The sequence below is a fragment of the Mustelus asterias genome, chromosome 24 (assembly GCF_964213995.1).
Source record: "Mustelus asterias chromosome 24, sMusAst1.hap1.1, whole genome shotgun sequence".
Lineage (NCBI taxonomy): Eukaryota > Metazoa > Chordata > Chondrichthyes > Carcharhiniformes > Triakidae > Mustelus > Mustelus asterias.
This window is the reverse complement of record NC_135824.1, coordinates 20,068,740-20,085,108: the sequence shown is the minus strand read 5'-3', so window position 1 is coordinate 20,085,108 and position 16,369 is coordinate 20,068,740. Positions and strand designations below refer to the sequence as shown.

At 45.6% G+C, this 16,369-nt stretch overlaps 1 protein-coding gene across 1 annotated transcript in view; it reads left to right on the top strand.

Annotated features, from left to right (window-relative positions):
• Window positions 1-16,369, top strand: part of LOC144511255 (WD repeat-containing protein 72-like) — a 294,675-nt gene that overhangs the window by 56,642 nt on the left and 221,664 nt on the right. Inside the window, exons 8-11 of the mRNA XM_078241380.1 lie at window positions 257-438; window positions 1,081-1,183; window positions 11,456-11,597; window positions 13,618-13,863. Of these exons, the coding sequence (XP_078097506.1) occupies window positions 257-438; window positions 1,081-1,183; window positions 11,456-11,597; window positions 13,618-13,863 (673 nt within the window). The remainder of the gene's footprint in view (window positions 1-256; window positions 439-1,080; window positions 1,184-11,455; window positions 11,598-13,617; window positions 13,864-16,369) is intronic.

Here is a 16,369-nt window from a genome sequence, read left to right as displayed (position 1 = left end):
ACTCCAAAGATGTGCAGGTTAGGTTAGGCCATGCTAAATTGCCTCTTGGTGTCCCAAGGCATGTAGGTTAGGTGGATTAGCAGGATAAATGGGAATGGGATGGGTGGTAGGCATGGGTAAGATGCTCTGTCAGAGAGTCGGTGCAGATGGGCCAAATGGCCTCTTCCCACACTGTAGGGATTTTATGATTTGGAAGCTGCTTTTACTTGTGTTTTTTTTCTTGTAAATGTCTGATTTTCTCATTGTTCTCCTGCAGGTTTTTGATTATTGTGACTTTTCATTGCTGTGCTTTGTGAAGAGCAGTAATGGTCACCCCTGGGCTGGTGGGGAGGTGCTGGCTGCAAACAAAATAATCATCTGGACAGAGAATGGGCACAGCTACATTTACCAGCTGCCTGACAGGTGGGGCCAGCGGGGCAAGCCACGTGAAAAGTTCAGGTATGGCACACGCATTGGATGTTCCATTCACTCCGCAACAAAAATCCCAGCGTGTCACCAGCGCTAAGGAAGACCAGTGCAAACAAAGCCTTCCCAGAGTGGGATATTTGTCGGGAAGCTGGCAGCTGTGCACCTTGTCTCACACAGTGGGAGCCTAAAGAACGAGAGTAATCGGGCAGAACAGTGCAGCAACACAGTTGTGAAGAGGGACTTAATAAGTCAAGGCAATTCACTTTATTAACATGAGAAAGAATCCTTTCGATGCGGCATGAAAATGAAGAGCGTTCAGGCGGGCAAAATGGGGCATTTAAAAAGTGTTGTTTTCAGTCACTGAAAATTTGTTTTGTGGGATGATGAGGTAGATGTATGGGGTTGGAACCATGCTGTGCAGTGTTGGTGACAAATGCGTTGACATATATTTCTGAACCTCCATTGTTTGCAATTTCACTGATAGCCCTTTCGTGTCTAAGTTGTGGAGAAATGGATTTGAAACAGATTCGTTGATATTACAGATGTTGCGTGTGATTTCCAGTTGTTTGCCTTTCCCGGATAAAAGTCACAAATCCTTTTGGCTTCACTTACGTGCAGCCTCAAAATCCAGTTCTCGGTTCCTGACCAGTAAATTCTTCAATGTCTTCACAGCAGCCTGTTCAAAGCTGGCATCTTTACTTCCCATGGACATTCATTAAGTGAAACTGTTTCACCTCGTCTGCTCTGCTATACAGCAACCGATGCCAACAGTAAGGTAACGCACATTTTTGAAGATAAAATATCATGTTAAATGCACTGCAATTCTAATGAGTTTAAAGACTGAAGCCCAGTTACTGTTAATTTTGTACCTACTTAGTTAGATAGGCCTTCTGGTCTTGAGCTACCAGAGAAAGAAGTCCTCGAGGTACTTGTTGTAAAGACAATGGGGTGGAATTGCATATAAAGAATTTGCAAACACTGCCTTGAAATTGCTGCATGTAGTGTCTGTATACATGTGGACAGAATTCAAAGGATAAGAACAAAAAACAGTACAGGACTGGAACAGGCCCTTCGGCCCTCCAAGCCTGCGCCGATCACGTTGTCCTATCTAGACAGAACCGCTCGTATCCCTCTATTCCCCATCTGTTCATGTATCTATCCAGGTAAGTCTTAAATGTCGCTAACATATCTGCCTTAACCATCTCACTTGGCAGTCGCATTCCAGGCCACCACCACCCACTGTATTAAAAAAAAAACTTCCTCCGCACATCTCTACTGAACCTTTCCCCCCTTACCTTGAACTTGCGCCCCTTGTAATTGTCATTTCTGCCCTGGGAAAAAGCTTCCAACTGTTTACCCTATCTATACCCCTCATAATTTTATAAACTTCTATCAGGTTGCTCCTCAGCCTCCATCTTTCCGGGGAGAACAATCCCAGTTTATTCAACCTCTCCTCAGAACATCCTGGTAACCTTTCGTGTACTCTCTCTCCAAAGTCTCCACATCCTCTGACAGTGTGGTGACCAGAATTGGACACAGTATTTCAAATGTGGCCGAACCAACGTTTTATACAACTGTAACATAATTTGCCAACTCCTATATACTATTCAAAAAAATTCAGTTTAAAATAAGTCCTAACTATTAATGATTAAAATTACACAGTGCAATTTACATAGAACGACGTTGTATTTACAGCACACTCAGACCATTCAGCCCTGCTGGCCAGTGCTGGTGTGGAGAGGCCCCATGAGCCTCCTCTCAACCTTCTTCACCTAACCCTATATATAATAGATGCATTTCCTTCTATTCCGTTCTCCCTCATATACTCATTTAGCTACCCCTTAAATGCATGTATGCTATTTGCCGCAACTCTTCCAGGTGGTGGCCTGTTCCACATTCTGTATACTCCTTGGTCCAACCATCTCCAGCTGCTTTATCAATGATCTTCCTTCCATTATAAGGTCGGGGTGGGGATGTTGGTTGATGACTGCACAATGTTCAGCACCATTCGCGACTCCTCAGATACGGAAACAGTCCATGTCCAACAAAACCTGCAGATATCCAGATAGATATCCACTCCATCTGACGAAGGAGCAGCGCTCCGAAAGCTAATGGCATTTGCTACCAAATAAACCTGTTGGACTTTAACCTGGTGTTGTTAAAACTCTTACAACAAAACCTGGACAACATTCAGGACTGACAAGTGGCAAGTAACATTCGTGCCATACAAAGTTTATTTATTAGCCACAAGTAGGCATACATTAACACTGCAGTGAAGTTACTGTGAAAATCCTGTAGTTGCCGCACTCCGACGCCTGTTTGGGTACACTGAGGGAGAATTTAGCATGGCCAACGCACCTAACCAGCACATCCTTTGGACTGTGGGAGGAAACCGGAGCACCTGGAGGAAACCCATGCAGACACGGGGTGAACATGCAAACTCCACACAGACAGTGACCCAAGTCGGGAATCGAACCCGGGTCCCTAGCGTTGTGAGACAGCGGTGCTAACCACTGTGCCGCCCCAAGTGTCAGGTATTGACCATCTCCAATAAAAGAAAATCTAACCATCGCCCCTTGACATTCAGTGGCATTACCATCACCATATCCCACACTATCAACATCCTTCGGGTTACCATTAACCAGAAACTGAAGTGGACTTGCTACATAAACACAGTGGCTACAAGAGCAGGTCAAAGGCTAGGAATCTTGCAGCAAGTAACTCACCTCCTGACTCCCTAAAACCTGTTCACAATCTGTAAGATGCAAGTTAGGGGTGTGATGGAATACTCTCCACTTGCCTGGATAGGTGCAGCTCCAAAAACACGCAAGAAACATGCCCATTGGACTCCCCTTATGTATGTTGGCGAGGGGAGGGGGGTTGGCAATGCTTATGAAGGGGGGGTTAGTGCCTGCATTAGGGTGGGAGGGCCCAATGTGCCTGTGAAGGGTGGTGGCACCCCCAATCCTTGTAGGGGGAGGGAGGTTGGGGGGGTCTTGACCTGATGCTTTTGTGCAGTTGCGGGGGGGTGGGGGTTGCCGGAGCCTGTGAAGGGGGTGGGGACAGAGGTTGTGAAAGGGGCGGTGCCTATGATGAGGGGGGAGCCATCCTGATGCCTGTGGGATGGGGCGGTATGGGAGTGCCTCGATGGTGGGGGGGTGGGTTCGGCAACCTTGATGCTTGCGTGGTGGAGGGGAGTCCCCCAATAGTTGCGTTGTGGGGGGGAGGAGCCCCGATATTTGCATTGTTGGGGGGGGGGGCAGGTAGAAGCCCTGATATTTGCATTGTGGGGGCGGGAGGAGCCCTGATATTTGCATTGTCTCGATGCTCAGTGGGAGTTCCTGATGTCCATGGGGCTGGAGGTCTTTTACTTAAGCCGGAGATTGGGGTGCCCTTTGGAAGGTGGCCTGATCTCGGGATTCCTGACCTTGCTGGCTTCATTAGGCCCCGTTCCTCCAGCTGAAGCTGGTGTGAATCTCCCTTCCCCTTTTAAAATGCACCGAGTGTTGGTTAAAAACGCTGAGAAAATCTGGCTGTGAAGCCTGGGAAATTCTCACCGGTTTCCTCGTCTAATCCAGCACTCTCTGCCTTTTTTTGTAAGATTCTGCTCTAAGAATCATAGAAACCCTACAGTGCAGAAGGAGGCCATTCAGCCCATCAAGTCTGCAGCTACCACAGTGCCACCCCAGGCCCTATCCCCGTAACCCCACACACCTACCCTGCTAATCCCTCTAACCTGCACATCCTGGGACACTAAGGGGCAATTTAGCATGGCCAATCAACCTAACCTGCACATCTTTGGAATGTGGGAGGAAATCGGAGCACCCGGAGGAAACCCCACGCAGACGCGGGGAGAACGTGCAAACTCCACACAGACAGTGACCCAAGGCTGGAATCGAACCCGGGTCCCTGGAGCTGTGAGGCAGCAGTGCTAACCACTGTGCCACCGTGCCGTCCCATGAGAGGGAATAGTCATCAGACCTAAGAGGGATGAGCAAAAAATTTTTTAATTCCTGGACAATGCACGTCCCGAAAAACGTGAACAAGTACAATGGTCTGAAATTGCTATTTAAACCACAGTCCAAGAAACCCAATTCCCAAGTTGGCGCTTGAACGCATCTTGGCTGAGCTCACTTTGAACAAAGAAAATAAAATAATTAGCTAAACATTAATTGGAACTGCAGATTTACAAACCCAGCAAATGCCAGGATGCAACGCTTCCCAACCTACCAACATTGAGTTAAAGCTTGGAGAAGCCTCCAACCAGTCGACCCAGGCAGCCATTGTTACAACATTTTAATTCTAAAATCCGCTTTCCTAGATCAGTTTAGACTAATGGCAAGGCACAGATCAATCACAATATTGGGAACTCTGGAGAAGGAGATTCCTTAGATACATGATTGCTTCAGGACAGAAGCATACGGCATGCTTGCCTTCATCGGTCGGGACATTGAGTTTAAAAATTGGCAAGTCATGTTGCAGCTTTATAGAACCTTAGTCTGGTTGCATTTGAAATATAGTGTTCAATACTGGTCGCCACACTACCAGAAGGATTTGGAGGCTTTGGAGAGGGCACAGAAAAGATTTACCAGAATGGTGCCTGGTATGGAGGGCATTAGCTATGAGGAGAGGTTGGAGAACTTGGGTTGTTCTCACTGGAATGACGGAGGTTGAGGGACGACCTGATAGAAGTCTACAAAATTATGAGGGGCATGGACAGAGTGGATACTCAGAAGCTTTTTCCCAGGGTGGAAGAGTCAATTACTAAGGGGCACAGGGTTTAAGGGGCAAGGTTTAACGGAGATGTACGAGGCAAGTCTTTTACACAGAGGGTGGTGGGTGCCTGGAACTCGTTGCTGGCGGAGGTAGTGGAAGCAGGTACAATGGTCACTTTTCAGGGCTTTCTGGACAAATACATGAATAGGATGGGAATAGAGGGATATGGTCCCCGGAAGGGTAGGGAGTTTTAGTTCACATGGGCAGCATGGTTGGTGTAGGCTTGGAGGGTCCGTCGGGCCTGTTCCTGTGTTGTAATTTTCTTTGTTCTTTGAACAAGTTAACATGCTGCTTTATTCAGTAGGCTCGATAGCTGATGACATAATAGCTAGACAAGGAATCAACATGTATATCTGCAAAATTTGATGATGTTTTAAAATTATTCAACGCTTATTTTAACCTTAGAAATAACCAAAGCCTTGGAGTGGCTAAATGTAATAAATGTATCTTTTTCAATGAAGAGCTGTATTACAGTGATCTGAGCTAATTAGGGGTAGAATAGTTACAAAGTAGTTTATTTATTAGTCACAAGTAAGGCTTACATTAACACTGCAATGAAGTTACTGTGAAATTCCTCTAGTCCCCACATTCCGGCACCTGTTCGGGTCAATGAATCTAACCAGCAAGTCTTTCAGACTGTGGGAGGAAACCGGAGCACCCGGAGAAAACCGACGCAGACACAGGGAGAATGTGCAAACTCCACACAGACGGTGACCCAAGCCGGGAATTGAACCTGGGTCCCTGGCGCTGTGAGGCAGCAATACTAACTACTGCTAGTTATAGGAGTGGCATTGATACACTCTCAGATGTACTCAGTGAGGGATGATCTAACCCTGGAGATAGCCACCCAGATTACCAGGTAATCACTTGCAGCACAGATCCATGTTAAGGGATGAAAGTAGACCTTGGCACAAAATAAACCCCACTGTTCATTTAGTGAAACTGCACAGAAACAGAGACGCTCCAGGCCAAAGGAAGAACTACCTCACTGACAAGCAGAGTGACCATGCCAGTGCTGTGGAGTGAAATGTTTCCAATGGCATGATCAGTTTCAGCCCAATGCCTCCAATGTAATCAAATAGCACACTTCAAGAAAATGTGCAACTCCAAAACACCAAATGCATGGAAGATCCCAAGAGGATTCAGGAGGTTGAGACAGCACACCAAGAGGACATACAACCATGCTTCTTGAATGAGGTCAATGACCCTGGATTTTTATTCTGAAATGTGGACATATTGGTTAATCTCCCAAACTTTAAATTGGAAATGGGAGCTGGTGTCATGGTCCACTCGGACAAAGAACATTGGCTGAGAGATCTCTGGCTACGAACAGCAGATTCACCACTTTATGGACCCAGAGGAATCTGATTTTCAGCCAAAGCTGGAGCCTCAGATTCTGAAGCCACTGAGATATGACAGCAAATTAATCTTCAAGCTGATGTATGTCATTCATAACCAATCTTTTTCACTCAGGAGCAGATATCCCTGAATCTCCCTGAAATGGCAGAAGATGTTAAGACAACTGCTGTCAAAAATTATACAGACCTGCAAGTTCCTGAGAACTACAAGAAAGATTCTCTCGACTGGGACTTTGTCTCTGAACCGCCTTCTCTCTTTGCACAGCAGATTTGTCCATTTTCATTACAGGTGCATCAGCCCCTCATTGGTCTGACTAGCCAACCACTCAGATGGTTACCATGACACCTTGAGTAGATGACAGTGAAGAGAGGAATCAACAACAGGAAGAGCCTTTCTAATGTCAATCAGAGAGATAAACTCTGAGACCACAGAGAAAATGCGGCCATCTCCAGCCAGCAAGACAGTCTTACAAACGATGCGGGGATGGAGGAGGACAGCGCACCATGCAGCCAAATGCAAAGGTGAGCTCACTACCAAGACACACCCTTTTCTTCCATCCCAGTGTGCATCATGGCTAGGCGCAAGAAGGAAGAGAAAAAATATAGAGCGACAAGCCCAGAGTTCATCTGTCCAATGAAGAGCAGAATAAAGCACCCATCATCCATCTCTACAACTGGGGAGTCAACAAAGAGTGATTCAGTGTCACAGAACAGAAGAATGAGATAAAAAGACACCCAGATGACAGAACAACCGCCAAATCAACAAAGTTTATGTGTATTGACAGAGCCTGCCACTCCTCTGGCAGTAGTGAGAACAAGATTTGGAAGAGTTATGAGGCTTCCAGCATGCTTGAATCAATGAATGCAGAGACATGAGGTGAAGGGATGGGGTAGTAGTGATGATGTAATACATGGAGTAAGCTGCAATAACTTGTAAATACATTCACTAAAGACTGGGAGAGTGGGTAGGTATAGTATAAGGGTCTGGCACATAAAAGGTTAATGTGAGTACAGTACTGCCCGTACAGTGATGTAAGAGAACACATGATCAAGGGTCAGTCTAGTGTTGGACAGAGCTGTGTGTAGAAGCAAGCATGGAGACAGCTCCAAGCTTGGTCCTTTTACTGTAACAATGTATATAGTTTCCAGTAGTTAATAAATACTGACTGTTGAACTACCCAAGACTACAAACATCTTAAGACACCCCGAACTACTCCTAACACCTTACAACAACTGTTATCTGGGGAAAATTCCAGTCTGCCTTTCAATTGGCCGTAAGTGTGTTAACGAGTTAAATCGACTACCTCCTGCGTATGGGGTGGAGTTAACCCCTGAGATCTCCCCCAGCTTGCCTCCGATAAAATATATTTGAGGAATATTGACTTTCAAGTCAGAAACATTTTGAATGATAATGTGCTGATCCTTCCCAAACAGCGGACATACTCCTTTCTTATTTACAAGTCTTTCTGCAAAATTGTCGATGGGTTTAATTGGGTGAGCAAGTACTTTAGAAAGACATTTTTATGATTTGATGGGAATGGAACCTAGCCAATTGTAATAACAATTGTAATGTATACTGGAGAACTGGCCTAACAAAGGCACCACACTAATTGGAGGTTCAGATGACGTAACCCTTAAGAGCACAGCGCAGTCAGTTAAAACATCATAGGTACGTTGATATTCGTGCTTTCCTATGCTGCATTACAAGAGTTTAAACACATTTCGGTCTGGCATTAATCAGCACCACCTAATGCTGTAATGTTTCCATAAAAAAGATGGCGGAATATTGCTTTCAATGTTGTGTACCGTGTCCCGTTGCGTTGCTGCAATATTGGAATGTAGCAGTATCAGGTTCTCTCTTTGTCTTGCGTTTGATGCCTTGGTTAAAACACCAGCCAGGGACTTTTTCATCGAGAAGTGCTACCCTGCTTGTACATTAATATGGTGCGCCATGATTTCATAGAATCATAGAATCTTCACAGTGCAGAAGGAGGCCATGCAGCCCATAGAGTCTGCACCAACTCTGAGTATCTTACCGACGCCTTTTCCCCCGCCCTATCCACGTAACCCTGCACATCTACCATGACCAGGGGCGCATGGTGGCACAGTGGTTAACACTGCTGCCTCCCAGCGCCAGGGACCCAGGTTCAATTCCGGTCTCAGGTGACTATTTGTTTGGAGTCTGTACATTCTCCTTGTGTCTGCATGGGTGTACTCCATTTTCCTCCCACACTCCAAAGATGTGCAGGTTAGGTTGATTGGCCGTGATAAATTGTCCCTTAGTGTCAAGGAGATTAGCAAGGTAAATATGTGGGGTTATGGGGATAGGGTGGGGGGGTGGGATTGTTCTTGGTGCAGGATTGATGGCCCGAATGGCCTCCTTCTGTAAGGTAGGGATTCTATGATTCCATCGGACCAACACACTTTGGCCAATCCACCTAACCTACACATCTTTGGACTGTGGGAGGAAACCGGAGCACCCGGAGGAAACCGCACGCAGACATGGGGAGAACGTGCAAACTCCACACAGACAGTGACCCAAGGCTGGAATCGAACTCTGGTCCCTTCTCATTTCACCCCACCTTTTTCTTTAAAATGGCAGTAACTCCAACTTTTCAGATAAGAAGGTGTATTATATTCAGCCTCCTGCTAGCAAAGACCCATTCAGATATACGTGACAGTCCTTTGCCCTCCTTTCATTATATTGAGTAGAACTTGGCATCTTTCCAACCTAGAATAATGATTTTGGCATTCCGATGCAATTAAAAAGGCTGGAACTCAATGAGCTTTGATTTTCGAACCATTGGGAATGCTGCTCTCTAACTAGTCATGAGGAGGAACACGGGACTAACTTGACTTCATTTCTGATTTTATCTCCCTCCCTCTGGGCACTGATGCCCTGAGGCACCTGGTAAAGATTAAGAACTCACCAGATTGGTGAATATCGAACATAAAACCTATGTCCTTACCATCTCCTGTCACATTAGCACCCTGTTCAAACTGGGCTGCCATCCAGCTGTAAATCTTCTTGTGTAAGTGACTTTTAATGAGTGCTCTGTTGGGTTGTAATACAGTATGGATGCTTATCAGTGTATAACATTTAGTATTATTGGCTCAGCTACCTCATAAATTTAAGTAATAGAAGCTTGAAGGAAGCGGCAACGTTTGACTTCCGTGTGTATTCAGTCAATACAGCTGTGCGTTCTTTATGTAATGTTTCTTGAAACAGTACTCTAATGATGCCAAAGTTTTACCTCATACTGTGGGGGGCATTTTATGTGGAGGCAGTAGCACCTGCCCCAGGCTTAAAAAACAGGGGCAAACCTCTCTCCATTTGTCTGGGTCGCCCCAAACCAATTTTACAGTTGCCAGGCATTTAATTGGCACAGAACAGTGCTTCTGCCCCCATCGAGTGGCTGGAAACTCTCCAGTCCTGGCAGTGTCACTGGGAGCAGTGACCACTACTGAGACTACAGTGAAGAGGAGATATGGGGCTGGACCCACAGATAAATCCAGGGTTTAACTGGGGGATCCAGAGATAAATCCAAGGTTTAACTAGGGGGGCAGGGTAGGCTGGTAGGCCCTGACAAGAGATTGGGGGACCAGGTTCAGGAGGGAATGGGAGGTGGTGGTGTGAGGGGTGCGGACAGGTGGTGGGGGGAGGGGAGTACCTTTGTGGGTGAGGGGTGCCTCCTTTGGACCCAGAGTTCCTGAACAGCAGACAACCCCCTCTTCCCCTTAAACATTGCTGTTAAAATACCTGCAATGGCGAGAAGAGACCTGTGAGTGGCCATTAATTAGTCAGCCAGAGGCCTCAATTGGCCCACAGTGGGCCTGAAGCCTCCCTCGCTGCTGGTAAAATGCCAACAGCAGTGGATAGCAGATAGCAATGGTGCCTGTTTTCCCAGCTAACACTCGCTCCGTGGGGGGGAAGGGCACTTAAACTCCACCCACTCATGACATCAGTAGTCTGGCACCAATTTGTAATAAGCTAATAGAGTGCTGGGACTAAAAAAAAAGTCTCTTGTGGTTTTACTGACATGTTACAGGGTCAGGACATGAAGATCAGTCTTCAAATCATTGAGCTTAAATTGCTGACAAAACAACCCTATCAAGTTAGTTTTCACTGAATCAAAGAATGCTTTTCTTGTACACGCAGTGGTTGGCACTGCACCAGAGATCCGGGTTCAATTCTAGCCTTGGGTCACTGTCAGTGTGGAGTTTGCACGTTCTCCCCATGTCTGCGTGGGCTTCCTTGGAATGCTCCGGATTCCTCTCACACTGCAAAGATGTGCAATTTTGGTGGATTGGCCATGCTAAATTGCCCATTTGTGTCAGGGGATTAGCAGGGTAAATACGGAGGGTTATGGGGATAAGACCTGGGTAGGATTATTTTCAGTGTGGGCTCGATGGGCCGAATGGCCTCTTGCTGCACTGTAGGGATTCTATGAAATGGCTCCCAAACTCCAAAAGGAGCGGAGCTGAAGAAGAAACACGTGAAGCAAGGTATTTAAAACTCTTCTTTGATCAAAAGAAATCTAAAATTAGCAGAGTTGCTGAGTTAAAATAATAAAATGTGAGACATGGAGAAGGAGCAAGGTGAATTGAAATGTTTTCAAGTGAAATTTCTCTTCATTGCCTCATTTCTGAAACCTATGAAATGAGGTTTGCTGGAGTATTGATTCAGTAAGTACCTGAGGTGCCAAACGGGCAGAACAATGAGATTTACTAGGTTCACTTTATTGCAAAACTCCATTCTCGATATGAAATCACAGACGAGGTTGGAATGGTTGATGCGTTTCCAAATTAGAGAGAAAAGATCAGCTTTTAGGTTAAGATTTAAAGAAGGCAAATTCAGCGTTGTGCAATGGAATTTAAAAAGGAACGTTTTTCCAACTTGCGATTGTCTTCAGTTCCTCCAGGCGATTCTGATCTTCATCAATGAACGGAAGGAACCATTTCATAAGATTCTCTTCTGTGGTGAAGCGTCAGGAACAATTTCCATGTGGCACATTCCTGATGTTCCGATGGCCAAGCGTGATGGTTCCCCTCAAGGTAAAAGTGAATTTTGCCACGGCCTGATTTTCTAACTGATTTTCTTTCACCGACTGTGTTTCTATAGAGATCAAGGAATATGAGGGGGGGGGGGGGGGAAGGCGGGATCAGGGTATTGAATTTGATGATCAGCCATGATCAAAATGAATGGCGGAGCAGACTTGAAGGGCTCAATGGCCTACTCCTGCTTCTATTTTCTATGTTACTTAGTGTGGTGGGGGGGGGGAGGTGAAATCTAATTATGGACACGCCAGATCCAATAACAATTGTAATACTGTCCTTAGAATAGGAATTGTATAAATATATCAGCAAGTAAATGGGCAGCACGGCGACGCAGTGGTTCGCACTGCTGCCTCACAGTGTCAGTGACCCGGTTCAATTCCAGCCTTGTGTGACTGTGTGGAGTTTGCACATTCTCCCATGTCTGCGTGGGTTTCCTCCGGATATTCCGGTTTCCTCCCACAGTCCAAAGATGTGCAGCTGTGGTTAATTGGACATGTTAAATTGCCCCTTAGTGTCAGGGGGATTGGCAGTGTAAATATTAATTTAGTTTTAATATAATTTTATTTATTAGTGTCACAAGTAGGCTTACATTAACACTGCATTGAAGTAACTGAAAATCCCCTAGTTGCCACACTCCGGCGCCTGTTCGGATACACTGAGGAAGAATTTAGCATGCCCAGTGCACCTAACCAGCATGTCTTTCGGACTGGTTAAGAAAAAGAGAATTATGTGGGATGAAGAGGATAAGGGCCTGAGTGGGTTTGTTGTCAGGGCATGCTCAATGGGCCGAGTGGCTTCTCTCTGCACTGTAGGGATTTTATAATATTTACTTTGTCTGGTATTTGAGTGCTTTATCTTTCTGGTTGGGAAGTCTTCTGGCACAATGGCAGTGTCTCCAGCTCTGGGTTCAAGTCCCACTCAGGACTTGATGTTGTGGAAGGGCTGTTCATAATGTGGGAGAGTTTCCTGGTCAGCGGAGGGCAATAGCAAACAACTGGAGAACTATGCTAAGCATGATCATGAAGCGATTCACAGAAACATAGAAAATAGGAGCAGGAGGAGGCCCTTCGGCCTGAACCGCCATTCATTATGATCATGGCTGTTCATCCAATTCAATAATCTCATTCCACTGTCCCCCATATCCTTTGGTCCCCTTCACTTCACTTCACCTCATCTAACTGCCTCGAGAAAACATTCAATGTTTTGGCCTCAACTGCTTTCTGTGGTGGTGAATTCCACAGGCTGACCACTCTCTGGGAGAAGAAATTTCTCCTCATCTCTGTCCTAAACTATCTACCCTATTTCCTGGGACTGTGACCCCCTCATTCTGATGCCCCCATCATCGGAAACATCCTTTTTGCATCTACCCTGTCTAGTCCTGTTAGAATTGTATAGGTTTCTATGAGATCCCCCTCATTCTTCTGAACTCCAGTGAATACAATCCTAACTGACTCAACCTCTCCTCACATGTAGTCCTGCCATCCCAGGAATCAGCCTGGTAAACCTTCACTGCATGCCCTCTGGAGAAAGGACACTCTTCCTCAAATAAGGAGACCAAGGGCAGAATTTTCCTGTCCCGCCCACCACAGGAATCGTAGCGTGTGGGGACAGACCATGCAAAGGTCCATGACCTCAGGCTGGAATTTCCAGCCTTGGGGTGAGCACGGCCGGAAAATCTCACCCCAGAACAGCAAACACTATTCCAGGTGTGGCCTCACCAAGGGCCTGTATAATTGCGATTCAGTGGAAGTCCATGGTTGTCAATGCTCTGTTGGGGCATGGTACCTGAAAGGGGGAAATCTCTGTGGCTATGCATGCTGGTAGATGATTCAGTGCAATGTAGAACCTTGTCTTCACTGAAAGCTGCTGACTATTCATTATTTTAAGTTGCAACTCGTACTTGCTGGATTTATTTAAGAAGCAGTTGGAACCTATCGTAGGAAGAGAGGGAGTTGATATTCTAAAGATCAAGTGGACTGAAGGTCCTTCTTCACCTGAACTTGTGTACTACTTTCAGAGATTCAGATGGCTGCCACACTGAGTCTTCAAGGAGCATTTGAACAACATAAGACCATGACGGAAGAAATAACTGAGCAGCTGGGTGTTCTCCCAAATGGAATCCAGACTGGATTGATCACCGCCAGCGTCTATATTCCCAATCTCGATAATCTGGTTTGTGGATGTGAAAATGGGAGGATAATAATCACCCTGGGTTTGCGTGCAGCTCAAACTCAACTCCTGGTGGAATGTTCCTTGTTAAAAGGTACTGATGTTGTGACAGATTTTAAAAAATATTTTTTGGGCAACTCCAGACTTGCTCTTGCTCGCCTTTGACCTGTGTGTGTTTAAACTTGGCCTGTCCGAATTCCTAGCAGGCCTGGCTGCGGAGTCTGTTGCCTGCTGTTTAATTTAGATTGTCCAATTCTGAGTTGGGCCTAGTTGCTCAGGCCATTGGCCATTTGGCCACAATGGTTAATGTATGCAAGTCAAACTCCCTGTATTTATTGTTAGCTAAGAACACCACAAACATGAATTGGATCCTAATGCATAAATCAGCTTTTAAAATATGGCTGCAAGAAATTTCAATATCTCTCTGCAGATTATAATTGCTGCTGATTATAATTGTCAGTTTTATTCCTGTTGAGATAGCTGACCTGACTTTCTTTCAGTTATGCGGCATGATGGCACAGTGGTTAGCACTGCTGCCTCACATTGCCAGGGACTCGGGTTCGATTCTGGCAACAGTTCACTGTGTATGTGGAATTTGCACGTTCTCCCCATGTCTGCGTGGGTTTCCTCCGGGTGTTCCAGTTTCCTCCTACAGTCCAACGATGTGCAGGTTAGGTTGATTGGCCATGGCAAATTGCCCCTTAGTATCAGAGGGACAAGCTAGGGTAAATGCATGGGGTTATGGTGATAGGGCCTAGTTGGGATTGCGGTTGGTGCAGACTCAATGGGCCGAATGGCGGCCTCCTGCACTGTAGGATTCTATCTTGCTGAGGGGATAGTTTTTGTCTTTAGTCAGGACTGAAGGAGAAACATGGCGTGCCATTGTTGAATCCAATTCTCTCATTCATCCTTGGGTGAATGGTGAAACATTTTAAATATGCTTTCTAAATTTAATATTTGTTCATTTGTAACCCACTCAAGATTTATCACACACTTAACCAAGCTAAAGGTTTTATGGATCTAACAGACAAACTCACTCTGAGTTCCCAAGAGAGCATAACAAATTTCTTATTTCGAGATGCTGATGAGTTTTAAAGTTTATTTTATTAGTGTCACAAGTAGGCTTACATTCACACTGCAATGAAATGACAGTGAAAATCCCCCAGTCGCCACACTCTGGCACCTGTTTGGGTACATTGAGGGAGAATTTAGCATGGCCAATATACCTAACCAGATGTCTTTTGGACTGTGGGAGGAAACCAGAGCACCTGGAGGAAACCCACGCAGACACGGGGAGAACGTGCAGACTCGGCACAGACAGTGACCCAAGCCAGGAATCGAACCTGGGCCCCTGGCGCTGTGAGGCAGCAATGCCAAGCACTGTGGGGTCGATTGCCTCAGGAAATGGTGTTCTTAAGTGGGTGGTGTGCTACAGACCACTCAGGGAGTCCACGTTGCTGTGCCAACATGCACCTTTACGAAGAAGAGTCATATTGAACTTGAAACGTCAACTCCGTTGCTCTCGTCACAGATGCTGCCAGACCTGCTGAGTTCTTCCAGCAGTTTCTGTTCTTGTATGTACTTTTTTACATGCATGTTGCAGTCTGGAGCTGTGGGTAACGATGGTAGATGCACCCAACTTGCTTTCCATCACATGGCTGTGATAATCAATATGCTTAGCCATGTTATGAACACACCTGCTGTGTCCATCGGGTTCTGGGGTGGGACCTTAACCTGGAGCTTCTTGCTCAGTCAGGACCACCATCTGCTGCACCACAAGACCTCCTTGTTCTTATGTGGATTAATTAATATTGAATCATGTAGATAAATTTCATTTGATAAAATAAGTTGTTACTAATTGTTACTTGTATAACGTAAGGGTAAGGATAAACAGGTGTATTTGAGTACATGTAAAGAGAGACTCATTGACACTCGGGTGGTGAGTAGGGCAAGGAGCTATGGACCTGTAATGTTTCACTTTGTGAACAAATCTAAGTTGAGTGAAAATTGACTTCTGGTCACCTCCTTGACCAAATGGCTTTACAAGTTTAATAATAATAAGCAAAGATTCGAAGAACACCTATTCTGAGTGAAGGCATGGACATTTTTTAAAAATTCATTCATGGAATGTGGGCATTGCTGGCTGGGCCAGCATTTATTGCCCATACCTAATTGGCCTTGAATCCCTAGGCCAATTCCGAGTCAAATACTTTGCTGTTGATCTTGGGTCACATCTAGGCCAGGCCGGGAAAGGACAGCAGATTTCCTTCCCTCAAGGACATTAGTGAAGCAGATGGTTTTTTTATTTACAACAATTGAAAATGGTTTCATGGTCATCAATAGGCTTTAATTCCAGATTATTGTTGAATTTAAATTTCACTGTCTGCCATGGTTGGATTTGAACCCTGGTCCGCAAGTCTCCGAGTTATTAGTCTAAGGAAAATACCACTACGCCATTGCCTCCCTTTAATGGCCTGATTTACTTCAACCTGATGTAAATCTTTCAGTTTAGCAATCAGCTCGATTTATGTGCACCAGCTCACCCTACTGTCACTTACTCCCTGTATACCATTGCAAATTCATACACCGGGTTAGGGTTA